Raw genomic sequence first — 13,599 nt, 5'->3', positions numbered from 1 at the left:
AATTGCGTCTCTCCCCCCCCCCCCCCCCCCTCCGCGCAGGCCTCTTGACCGGGGCTCACACGCGCCTTGAGTTCAACCACATCGAGACGGGCATCATGACGGAACGCCACTTCGTCACCGCCGCGCCCTCCAACTTCATAGGCCACCTGCAGGCCCTCTCCTTCAACGGCGTGCCCTACCTGGACCAGTGCAAGAACGGCGACATCTCCTCCTGCGAGCTCAACGCCCGCTTCGGCATGCGGCGCATCGTCGCCGACCCCGTGTCCTTTGTGACGCGCGCCGGCTACATGACCCTGGCCACCTTGCAGGCCTACGCCTCCATGCACCTCTTCTTTCAGTTCAAGACGACCAGCCCGGACGGCCTCCTGCTCTTCAACGCGGGAGACGGCAGCGACTTCATCGTGGTGGAGCTTGTCAAAGGGTGAGTGTGGGCCCGGTGAGGTCAGAGGTCACGATAGTGGCGGTGGGGGAGCTTGAAAGTCGACACGAACGGCGTTGTGTCCTGGCGACCTGTGTTCTCTCAGTAGCTTGCTTGATTAAGACAGACAGCTGGTGATATTTACCTGTAGAGAAGGGTCAATCTGCCCTCCATGATGACGTTCCACAAACAGTATTGCTGCTTTAGATGAACGGCGCGCTACAGAGAGAGAGCAGGAAGGGGAGTCAGACAACGACAGAGAGCGAGTTTGGGAAAGAAGGAACGAGGCACACAGATGGCAAACCGCCGTCCAGCTTCACATGGAAATGCCGTCACTCAGAAGGCAGTGCCTCAGCAGGGAACCCTGCTAAACCCTCTGGAGCCTGCTGGCATCAGACAGGACTGTGTGAGCCAGAGTCAGGAAGTACTCTCTCTCTCTCTCTCTCTCTCTCTCTCTCTCTCTCTCTCTCTCTCTCTCTCTCTCTCTCTCTCTCTCTCTCCGCCTCACTTCCTGTCTGTCTCTATCTCTCACCATCCCTCTTTCTCCCCCTCTCTTTGTGCTGCGCCTTATCAACTACTAAGTACATCTTCATAAGCCGGGCTATCCTGACCGGAACATTTTGGCCTGACCAGTCTTAGACTAACCATAGCAGGGACGTGTTCAATGATGGGTTGAATGGGTTCATTGTTTTCGCGGCAAATGATATGATTCAAATCTTTACCGAGATGAAGTGCACCAGAACAGACGTGTGAGTGAGTCGATCTGTTTTTTTCTCGCCAGCTACATCCATTACGTGTTTGACCTGGGCAACGGGCCGTCGCTGATGAAGGGCAACTCCGACAAGCCTCTCAACGACAACCAGTGGCACAACGTGGTGGTCTCCCGGGACGACAGCAATGTGCACATCCTCAAGATCGACTCGCGCACCGTGACACAGCACTCTACCGGAGCCCGTCACCTTGACCTTAAAGGTACCCCAAATCAAGGCCGTGGCCATGGAGTCAACATTGGGGGGGGGACAAAATCTGCTACCACCGGTATCAGTAATACTAGTAGTTATAAAAAGGCAATTTTTACGTTTAGATATAATATTATTTCATTTTTTATGATAATTTCAGACAGTGTGCGTGCCTGTCGTAACGTAGCACATTTATATTTTATTTACATTTTTATATCAATATTTTGGGGGGGACATTTTGACCAGAATTGAATATTATGTATTATGATTATAATTAGGGCTGTCAAGCGATTAAAATATTTAATCAACTTTTTGAAATTGAATTTCCCATCTAAAAGCTCTCTCTCCATCATTCAGCTACCGTCGGCAGTCAAAGTCATGTGACGACAGGTGATTCCCAGGGTCAAAAAGAAATCTGCGTTAACGGCACAAATTTTTTTCCGACGCGTTAACGTGAGATTGCGTTAACGCGTTATTAACGCGTTATCTTTGACAGCCCTAATTATAATACATAATAATGTATATTATGATTGCGGCCCTGTCTCAAATGGACACATATTGTACGGTACTGTTCCTGTGACTGCCTGTGTACCTGCAGGCCTCAGTATTGTATTGCGAGAGGTATGTAGGCCTACCGTTTATTTTTGCGAAACGGACTGTTTACTTATCACCTCAGACCCACAACAGTGTTTGCAGGTCCGTTTCCCGGGCAAGGCCAGTCGTTTTAGTCAGTACACACACCGACCAATGTGTGGTATCGTGTGTCACTGGATTTAGCGAGGACAATGACGTTTGTGGATAGGAAAGAGTTAGTTCAACGTCCTTTTTAGGAGATAAGTTGCTTTTGGGTGGAAAAGGGTCTTTTGTAAGGGGGATGAAAAATACAAAGGGTGCAGACCCACACAAAAGTGCTGCTAAACGACTGGAACTGAATGAAAAGAGAGCCCATCAAGGCTCCAGTCAGGAGTCAGGCCATGCTGAGTGACCTTCAGAGAATCACCTCTGCCTCAGCAAACCTTTACTTGGCGGCCTCAGCGTGCTAATGCTAAATCCACCCCACGTTTGATTGAACGCGAGCAATGTTTTCGTTGATGCATCTATCACAGCCGAGACGTGCTCGTCCCCCTAAGAGTCTGCCGGTCTGGTTTTCCGGCCAAGTCGTTCATTAGTTCCATGTTTACGGATGCTTCATCCGATGGCTATCCAGGTCTGCCTGGCTGAGTGACCAGTGTGAAGCAAAGCCGAGCTCATGTTGGACTGTTTGCTTAATGATCATGCAATCCTTGGCCACAGGCCCAAGAATGTGTTTTGCTGGATCCAGATCCCTTGTTTGGCTTTGTTTAGCTGAGGCAAGGCAGTCACAGTCCACAGTTTGTGTGTCTATATTTACATGGATACTGTACCTTGACCTTAAGACAGGACAGTCCCTCTTGTCATTAGTAATGCACCCGTAGCTGGTACATGCCGTCGGATATTATCTTGTGCTCCGACTCCAGTGAGAAGTTACCAGTGGAGGGGATGCCAGATAGAATGTTTCAGGAAAAACCAGCTTTTTTCCACGTCCAATGCAGGGCATCATGAAATCCAAAGTTTCCGCAGTGGAATTGTGTTTCATTGGGAATGTTCCTCAGGGTCCTCCTCTCTGTGTTTCATCTGCTTTGAAAAAAATAAGAAGATTTTAAACACAAATATTCGACATCAAAAGAGCCGCTTCACAGTGAATGTCAGCTCAGTGGCTCAAGCAATTATAGCGAAAATGCCAGTTTGTGTGAGATGGAAGAGGAGCTGTGTAGAGAGGGAAGGTTTGGAATGCTGCTTATGTTTGTTCTTTTGGTAAGACCGATTCGATGACGCGATACTCTGCCATATGCTGGTTCATAGGTCGTTTTTAGTACGACGACACTGTACATTGTAGATTTGAGTTTTTATTTGATCTCATTACTCACCAAGTCCCATGTATTTTATAATACAGCATGTTCCTTTAGTACTATGCATGTCAATGCAAGTGTAACAGTGCAATTCTCCCCCAGGGATCAATAAAGAACTCTATTTTACGCTCTACTCTACTCTACCAACCAAAAACATCAACCGGTTTCATGACATGCTTGATGTAAAATCAGTTATGTAACATCTTATCATGCTGAGAAACATTTAATCTGTTGTCTCTGCCCGAAATAACTAGACCCAAATCCCAGTGCACCTGGCTCCGGGAGTTTTCGCACATACTGAATACCCTTTTCATCCAGTAACTAACTAAGCCAAACTGTGAAGGATTGCCTAGACTTTGTAGGATTTACACGTAAAGTCAACCCGCAAGGGAATATCTCCTGTTCAATGCTCGACAGACAGTTATTACTCTGATGAAGAGTAGCATTATCTGGCTTCCGAATGAGTATGTCACGCAATGGGTTTTTGGAGGTTGCAATTGGAAAATGGATCTGTCGGATTGGAAAGTTGCCTAGCATCTTCTGTGAAGCCAGCTGGTGCAGAGTGTCCTCCAGGCTTGGGCTAGTGATGTTAGACACTAAAATGTTGGTAAGCTCTCGTTCTCAATGTCTAGGCTCCTCACAAGGTAAAGTAACAGCACGGTAGCTAGAAGGTTGATGCTCTTGGTTGAACAGGAACGTCAACACGGATCAATGGTACGGTATAGAAAAATAAAGGTACAAAGAAACTTAAAAGTACAAGTAATACTAGGAGATATGGGAAACAATCCAATAAAGCAGGTCTGTCTAAGATGTTGGTGTTTCATGGATCCTGTCGTTGGTGTTTCCTAAACCCTGTCATGGGTGTTTCCTCAACCCTGTCGTTGGTGTTCCTAAACCCTGTCATTGATGTTTCCTCAACCCTGTCGTTGGTGTTTCCTAAACCCTGTCGTTGGTGTTCCTAAACCCTGTCATGGGTGTTTCCTCAACCCTATCATTGGTGTTCCTAAACCCTGTCATTGGTGTTTCCTAAACCCTGTCGTTGGTGTTTCCTAAACCCTGTCGTTGGTGTTTCCTAAACCCTGTCGTTGGTGTTTCCTAAACCCTGTCGTTGGTGTTCCTAAACCCTGTCATGGGTGTTTCCTCAACCCTGTCGTTGGTGTTTCCTAAACCCTGTCATTGGTGTTTCCTCAACCCTGTCGTTGGTGTTTCCTAAACCCTGTCATTGGTGTTTCCTCAACCCTGTCGTTGGTGTTTCCTAAACCCTGTCATGGGTGTTTTCTCAACCCTGTCGTTGGTGTTTCCTAAACCCTGTCATTGGTGTTTCCTAAACCCTGTCGTTGGTGTTTTCCAGGGAACCTGCACATTGGTGGCGTGCCCAAGAGCATGTACGGCAGCCTGCCCAAGCTGATCGCGTCGCGGGATGGCTACCAGGGCTGCCTGGCGCTGGTGGACCTGAACGGGAGACTTCCGGACCTGATGGCGGACGCTTACCAGACGTCTGGCCCCGTGGAGCGAGGCTGCGGAGGTGAGACTCCACCTCACGGTGTTACACGGTTGCGGGTGTTCACGTGTTGAACAGCCCATTTGTGAACTGGAAGCACATTACGTAGGGGAGACGGCCGACCCCGGTCGTTAATAGTGGACATGCATTTCAGCTGAAACGCTAGACGCGTCGAAAAATCGTCACTCCTGGCTTTGTGAGGAGAGAAAACGGGTTTGATCGAAACCGAACATGTCCATGACTGGAGTCCGTTCGAACCTGGCCTGATGTACCGTAGTTTGTGGTATAGCACTGGACTGGTATATTATGAGGTATAGGATTGTACCGGTATGCAATGTGGGAAAGGACTGAAATAGGGTGCGGTACAGCATTAGAGTAGACTGTTGCAGGATCCCTATCCGTTGGTCTAGCACTGGCATAGGTTGTCGACAACGTGGATGCGTGTGGTTGACTCATGCTAGTATCCTCACCCCCCCGTCCCCCCCCCGTCCCCCCCTCCCCCGCCCCTCCAGGTGTCAGCAGCACCTGTATGGAGGACTCCTGCCACCACCAGGGGGTGTGTCTGCAGATGTGGGAGGGCTTCACCTGCGACTGCAGCATGACCACCTACGGGGGCCAGTTCTGCTCAGACCGTGAGTACACTTACGCAGGACCTCGCCCGAGCATCGAGCCGCGTACACGCGCGCAGCGCCGGTAGCACCTCGGTCGCCGTTGTAACCACGGTTACGGCAGTTGCACCGGCGTTTAAGGGGCTGAATGCCTGAGGGATTCAGGAGTAGTTTGTGCCACACAATAGCACGACCACACAATAGCACGCGTCGTGCTATTGTGTGGCACAGCACTTTCGCGGCAGTGCTCCATCTCTTGTGCGTCATTGACCGGGTCGAATTCCGATCGACTTCTGCGTTTGTGTTCTCTGGTTCAGAGGAGTGCACGCACGCACAAGCACACACACACACACACACTTTAAACATGCCTGCACATGCACTCACACACAGTCACACACACTCAAATAAAGGAACAAGCATGTCACACAGGTATGCACTGACATCTTGTACACAAAAGCAAAAACAAGGCAAAAGGCAGAGACACAGATAAGGGTCTTTGAATGAAAACGGCTTCACTATTGACACAAAGGTTGGAAAAAGAACAATCATTCGCTGGACTCCTCAGTGTTGTGTGAAAAGTGACCATTTTATAATTGTGTTTACCTCAATGAAAAGTACAGGTGGGACTCTGTGTCTGGTTTTATTTCAATTTCACATTCCTTGTGTCAGCTGGGTAATGACATTTCTCAAAAATTACTTTTGTTGTCGCCTCCTTCATTTTCCGTACACTTCCTAAACCCTCTTGGGTGCATTCTAATGTAGATAAAGTGAATGCGTCGAACTGTTCTAGAAATACTACAGAGACACTTCGCGTGTGTCTGAGCACAGTGTGATGTTTACTTGGACATGCCTGGACGTACCATGTTTCTTCCATTAAACTATTGTGATGTTGTGTGGCTGTTTTTCCTCTACAAGTCCTGGAAACCTTGTGAGGGTACATGACATTGTGAATTCCATGAAACACTTCAGACATTTTAAATCTAAGTATGGCTGCCGATTGAAGGAAAATACAAAACGAGATTGTCATTGGCCCTTTTAGCAGTGCAATGATCTTAAACATGTCTAAATTAATGCATGAGTGGTTGTCGGACACAAAAACGAAGATGTGGAGAGATTCTGTAAAGAGGAATGTTCTCAGACTCCTCGCTCTGCATTCTCCAACCTTAATAGACGTTAAGGAGAAGACTTGCTGCTGTTTCATGGGCAAAGGGAGGTTGTACCTCTCATAAGATGTAAGGGGTGCCAATAATTGTGACACGCAAGGTTTCACAAAACATTTGTATTTCTCGATGACAGATTTTGAAACTCTTTGTACTCATCTTTGTCAAGGGAGGGACGGCCATTTTGGAGCCCACTGTATGTGTTAACAGCCAGCAAAGCACAATAGTTTGATCGATGAGTGGATTTGACCAATTGGCTAACGGTATAAAGGAAGTTACCTCATATGTAAACTGCTGAAGACAACCAACATTTATAAGGCAAGCGTGCTACATTAGTGGAACAAATCGAAGCGTCACCAAGAACGCGCTGAAGCGTTCATATACTCCCTGGCGTTCAAGCAGAATACCGTTGGAAAGGCACTCACTTGCAACAACAAGTCAGCAGTCCGTCGTCTGGGTGCTGAGGAGAAGTGTGTTCGTGAGTGGCGCAACCAGCCGCCCCCCGGTTTGATGAAATGCCGCCAACGGCTGCGGTTTATTTAACCGTATCACACTTTAATGCAGCGTTTAACCGAGGGGCGGCGGCGATTTGAGGGCGGCTTCTAATCGAAGGAACGCCGTATCTGTTGATCTCCTTCTCTGTTATTTTCAACCCTCCCTCTTCCTGCTCTCAGAAGAACAGATAAGCTTAAGAATGCTGTCAAGTGGCCCTGAAGAGTTCAGCCTAATTTTCTACACTGTTGCTCTAAAATAATAATCAGCGGAAAGAATAGGCCTCGCGTTTGTTTATAACCCTCTTACTAGCTATTTATCTGCAGATGGGATACTTTGGGTTATCAGGAAGAGAAGGGGGCTACAGCGTTGCTCCAGACCCCCATAGGGGTGTTATTTACTGAAGACATCAACACATGACTGGCACAGACCCGTTACATTACATTTAGTCATTTAGCAGACGCTCTTATCCAGAGCGACTTACAGTAAGTACAGGGACATTCCCCCCGAGGCAAGTGGGGTGAAGTGCCTTGCCCCCGGACACAACGTCATTTGGCATGGCCATGGCATGGCCGGGAATCGAAATGGCGACGTTCAGATTACTAGCCCAATTCCCTAACCGCTCAGCCACCTGACTCCCAGCTAAGGCTGGAACTGTTTTTAGCTGTTAGCAAACCCCCAGCCGACAGCGCTGCACATTCAGACGCACGTGCGCGGAGAACGGAAGACTGCCCTAGGCACACTAGAATGGTTGTGCTCTTGCATAATACACATTGTTTGCAGTGAGACAGGGCAGGTACTTGCACAGCCCATTCACTCTTGTCTTGCTTTTGTAAATACCTCCTGCCTGCTGTTGACGGGTGGAGGGGTTGTAGGGGGAAGAGGGGGGGGAGGGTTCCGTGCATCTCTAGAGTGTACATGACTGCCGGTATCTGTCTCATTATAAAGCTCTCAACAACAGCTTGGCAAAGGCCTCTTCAATAAACATGTCCTTTTGACAAGGCTTATTTTAAAACTGGAAATCGTACTGTCAAGGCGGAATAACAAGCTACGATGTTAAAAAAAAGGGGGCCCTAGTGCATGTCCTGCCACTGCAATTATTTTATTGTGCACGTGTCCGGATGTAACGTTAGTACATAAGTGATAAAGCGCCTAGATAAATACAAATGTTTGCCAGTGAAGAGACCATATTTTGTATGTTTGGAACTCGTTTTTCATTCATTACGAAGCCTTTACGAATCACTGTGTTAGTACTATAAGCCAGTATTTACAGCTATGCTTACATAGGGGTTCACAGCTGAAACTGATCAGATCATGATCGTTAGTCATACCCAGCAACGGAAATGTAACTGAAGGCCTTCAATTGAAATGTTAGTGAAGCTTTAGAAGGGACAAAACAGGATTATGACTTAATAACGGCTTCGCAGTACACCGATCGGACGTTCTGTAGCAACCGTGATGAGCATAGGTTTGTTCAGGTTGACCCTTAACCTACTGTCGGCTCCATACACTATTCCTCCACCGTCAACAATAACTATACACCTTGTGACGTGGGTCTGCAGAACGACACAATAGGCTCTCCTTTCTGCCGTTTAAGAGCATTTAGGGAAGTTAGTGTGGGGCTAATGATTGGCTCCGGGTCCTTCCCTGTTCGCCACCACCGTCCAGATGTTGGCGGGGTTGAAGCTGCCAGCAGTGTGTTGTTCTGAAGTTCACGTCCCACCTCCCACCCCTCTCTCTCTTTCTGGAAGGCAAACATATGGAGGGTGTAATTACCAGTTAGCCTCTGCAATTAGTGCTGATTATTTTGGAATATTCATTATCGTCCTTTACACTCAACGGATGTGCGAAAAATGCCAAGCTGGATGATGACTGGAAGGCGGCTGGGAACGACGTCGAGGGGTATTTTTCTCTCTTGTTGATTTGGCCGTCCCTAAACAGAGCAGTGAACTGTGAGGGGGGAGGGGGGAGGGGGTGTTTGCTAGACAGACATGTTGAGCGCTGTAGGAGCACCGGGCTCTGAGTTCTTTGTTAGGCGTCAGACTAGCCTCGGCGTTGAGCGCCTCTGATGTGGTGAGCATCTAGAGCAACGCGTGTCAGCCGGTCACACAGTGCGTTCTCAAGGACACCGCTGGCAGAATCAGTAGCCAGCTGAGGTGCCTTCGGAACCTGTCGTTTGACCCCACAAGATGGCCGGGGCCCGGATCAGTGCGTGGCACACACACACCCAGGACACGAAATGAAGCGAGGGAGAAAGAGACGGCAAGAGAGAGTCTTCTGGAGAGGAGGGTTTTAATTAGGAGTGCACATGAACGACCCGATCCCAGCCCTGGTTTGGGAACTTGTTCTGGGCTGGCCTTGGGATTGTCCTGGCATACGTGGAGGTAGGCTGCTAGTCTTATCCTCACCTCACAACACTTCATTACCCAGGTAACGAAGTGTGACCGTCTCGTAATTGTCTGGCAAGGCTGGCGTGACGGGGTTATAAATAAAGACATGTTTTAAAGGGAGCTCACAAGGCTGGCTCAGTTCCTCTGCTCTGACAGCATAGCAATAGGTACCATGTAGCACTCAATTAAACTGAATGTTGGGGTTAAAGAAACAAGTATAGTAACTCCATAAGTTCCTACCCTGAGATACATTTGACAGTGTTTCATGTTTTTAGCTGCATGATGGGGGCTTGTAGGGCAGGCATGTACAATGAACACAAATATGATTGCCTTAAAGGGTCATTGATTGCAAAACTGATTTTACCTTGTCATTGTTGAATAACGACAATTTGGTGGGTAAAACGGACATACACCCCAACATTTACATCTAGACCAGCCCTCACGTGTTCTGGCCCAGGATCTCAGACACTAGTTTAGCTGTGCGCTGCTCTGTGTACGTCCACGTGAACAACAAAGGAGAAAGTTTGAAAGTTTTTAAAGTATATTGAAAATGGACCATCGTAAATGCAGTGTTCCAGGCTGTACTGGGAATGATGACACTTTTCATAATCTTCCCAAGGAACCAGACACTCGACGGGTATGGCTGATGTTTTTCTATGAGAAGATCCCTGTGAAGTTCGACACTCATTTATTCATTTGCTCAAACCATTTCACCAAAGAAAGTTTTGAATGAAAACCTTGGACAATTTAAGAAGGATTTGCTAAGCCGCTGTTGCTGAAAGAGGTGCTGTTCCAACCGTATGCTCATCACAAACGCAAGCTGTAAGTATGATTTTGTCACTAACAGTTAGCCTATCAGCAATGCTAATGTATCCTGTATCTAGCATAGGTAGAATGCTTAATACGTTTCAAAACTCATCAACATACCTTTCTTAGCAAATGACTCTAGCTAGACTAGCTGTTGTCGGCATTAGAAGGGAAGCTTCTGAAAAAATAGCCAGAAAACGAATAGCAGAACTGGAGAAAGGCAGGTGCTAGATACAGGATACGTTAGCATTGCTAATAACTGTTACCGACAAAATCATACTACAGCTTGCGGTTGTGAGGAACATAAGGACGCACCTCTTTTCGGCAACAACTTCATAGCAAATCCTGCTTTACATTGTCCCAGGTTTTCAAAACAGTCGTTGGTGAAATGGTTCAAGCAAATGTGTAATTGAGGGTCAAACTTCAAAGGGATCTTCTATGCTACGGTATAGACAAACATCAACAATGCCCGTTGAGTCAATGTTAGCTAGACTCTAGCTCATCTGCTTTTTATTAACGCTGATTTGCAAGGAATGCAAGAACAGCTAGAGAGCGAAAACACCTAGACTGCTGGCATGTAAACTAGTTTAGCTTGCTAACGCAAGAGCATAGGTAGAATGTGTGATGATTTAGCCTAGTTTATTGGTAATGGGGCTAATGCATTATTTGATGTTCCTGATTGTTTAATTTGAATAAATAACCTGTGTTGTCATGTAAATCTACAATTCATGATGCAAGTTTGTCCAGATCTTTGTCAGGTTATTTTTTATTTTATTTTTCAGCAAGATATCTAGCTAACTGAAGCTGAGTTGAATCAATATATAGTTTGGTTGCTAAACTGTAACGTTAAACACCCAAGTCGATCCAGTTTTCTTCGACAACAGAAGTGGAAACAACTAACGTAATCATTTCAATTTGTTGAAAACAGTGTTGTGTAGACACAATAGATTTATTTGCACGTTTTTATTTTAAGTTTCCTCCTTCGATGTTTCTGTGAGTGTTGTTGGCCGTGTTGCGTCGTTGAAAACCAACCAATCAGTGCACAGCTCATCTATATATTCATGAGTATAACATAAAAGGAGAAAAAATAGCGTTTTTTTTCCGGGACAATTTCACAGGAAGCACCAGGGGGCATAGAACAGCACCCGGGCCATTTTCAGCCCAACCAATGTTACATACCCTATTCAGAGACCTTAAGGAACACTGTGAAATACCCCCCAAAAAACAGTCAATGACCCCTTTAAGATCAAGATGAGAACCAATGTCGGGTTAATATTGTACATTATACATTATCAAGCCTGTGCTGCAAGTGTCCTAAATATTCACCTGTGTGCCCTTACATTTACATTCATGCCCTTGTTTTAATGAAGACATCTATTTTTCACAAACACGCATGCTATCGTTGATTATTTTTCACCAAGTTGACTTCCCTAACAGCATTTAGTCCGTAAACCCCCGGAGGCTTTCATTAGCCCCTTGTTTGACATCGACGATTCTAACCCTGTCACATCCAAAGGACAGCGTTAACTCGACCTTTAGCGACCTTTGGCTAAGGTGTCACGGACGGAGATAATTTAATGCGAGCCAATGATGGCCGGTGGCTCATTAGAGGAGCAAACAGGCGCAGGCGGCGCCGGAGCCGAGTTCGGTCTCCCTGCTAGGCAGCCTCTCTCAAACAGCAAACGGCCCTGCTTGATGATCAGTCACGGGCTCATCTGACTCACTCGGCACACATTGGCTGTCGGAGGGGGGAGTTCAATATCGCTCGAATGTCACGCAAACTAATTGGCGCCAGTTAGGACATTAGGTTTGATTTAGACACCAGCGCATAGCTGGGAACCCCTCGCTGTGCCTGTGATAGTACTATACCTATCAGGCCCGGATTTCCTTAGACCTGGAAGATGCTCACGTGCGGGACGGCTTCAACGCGTCCCCGCTGTTGTGGCACGGATGTACGGGGAAGGCTAATGATGTTGGAGGTTTACGATGCAGTTCTGTTTACCGGATGACATTGGTGCGCGTTTCCACACAAAAACAAAGTTTTCCCATAGAGCGTAGGTTTGGTCTCAGCTTTGGTAGGGACACTGTAATTGGTTCAGGCTTTATGGAGCTGTACTAAATCATCTGTACTGGACTTCTGAGCAATGAAATAATGAATTATATTTGGGCATCCCAATTTATAGCACCTTTTTACTATATAAGTGTGAATGATAACATTCATGGGTAACATTGTCTAAACATCCCTTAAAAACAGCAATTTAATGCTATCTTTACCAAAATGGACAATTCAACTTCTCACCTGAACCCCTGATGCTTATTCATCACCAACCTGCTCTACATCTGTAGCTTCAGAGTGCTGTTTTTCCTGCACAGTAAGTCATCAATTTAATACAGACCCTATCATGCTTCGTTGACTGCTGACATTGGTCGAGATTACAGGGATAGCCATATTACTATCCAAGGGATCATATAGGCCTACTTATTGCCAGTTAATATCACTTTTGCTGATAGGGATAGATTCAATACAAGCAAAACTTGCTTCCCGTTGACTACACTATCAACTTTCAAAACTTGCTTCCAGTGTAGAATGGGTGGCAATGTAAGGCTAGCAGGTTTGCACCGTGTGGGTCGTTTTCCTACTAGCTAACTAACAACGACCTTCTTGATAGCTACTTACTGTCTGGGTGGTGAAAAAACTTCCGACACATTTCTTCCTTTTGGGTGACATTTTCCTATCTACAAAGCACAAAAGGGTCAAAGATATCCAATGCTAATATGAGGCTTCATTATTTCCTGGGGTATTTAGTAGTTTACAAAGTCAGACTACTGACGGCTCTCTTTCTGCAAGTCAAGATTCTCAAAGTGTTTCTGACTGCCACTTCAGCCAATTAAATGACATCATCTTGTCTCGCAGGCTTGAGGGTGCATGGGTTAACTTGGAAATGTGTTTTTCACTTTTCTGGGCGACGAACAATAACACAAATGAGTTTTGCAAATATATTGTGCGGTAATTCATCAATTTAATACAGACCCTAGTATGCTTCGTTGACTGCTGACATCGGTCGAGATTACAGGGATAGCCATATTACTATCCAAGGGATCATATAGGCCTACTTATTGCCAGTTAATATCACTTCTACCCAATTTGTTCTAAGGCCTACCCAAAAACAAAAATATCTCAAAAAATTATGCAACGGGTGCATCTAAAAGTAAAAGTAAAAAACGGAAAAGATGCCTATGCGTATTTTTCTAGGCCTACCCCAAAATATTTGTCTGCCTCTGCCCCTGGTGGGGACTAGTAGCCTACCTAGCGTCCCCCCGTAAACCTACGCCCAT

At 46.4% G+C, this 13,599-nt stretch overlaps 1 protein-coding gene across 6 annotated transcripts in view; it reads left to right on the top strand.

The window, feature by feature from the left end:
• LOC146245999 (neurexin-2-like) overlaps positions 1-13,599 on the top strand; it is a 109,458-nt gene that overhangs the window by 37,945 nt on the left and 57,914 nt on the right. For all 6 annotated transcript variants that reach the window (XM_084684357.1, XM_084684356.1, XM_084684358.1 and 3 more), the window contains 4 exons: positions 40-421; positions 1,200-1,390; positions 4,657-4,830; positions 5,319-5,438. In XM_084684357.1, coding sequence (XP_084540483.1) covers positions 40-421; positions 1,200-1,390; positions 4,657-4,830; positions 5,319-5,438 — 867 coding nt within the window. The remainder of the gene's footprint in view (positions 1-39; positions 422-1,199; positions 1,391-4,656; positions 4,831-5,318; positions 5,439-13,599) is intronic.

This window comes from Hypomesus nipponensis, chromosome 20, assembly GCF_054491055.1.
Source record: "Hypomesus nipponensis isolate SF chromosome 20, ASM5449105v1, whole genome shotgun sequence".
Classification (NCBI taxonomy): Eukaryota; Metazoa; Chordata; class Actinopteri; order Osmeriformes; family Osmeridae; genus Hypomesus; species Hypomesus nipponensis.
This window is presented reverse-complemented; position numbering and strand designations above follow the sequence as displayed.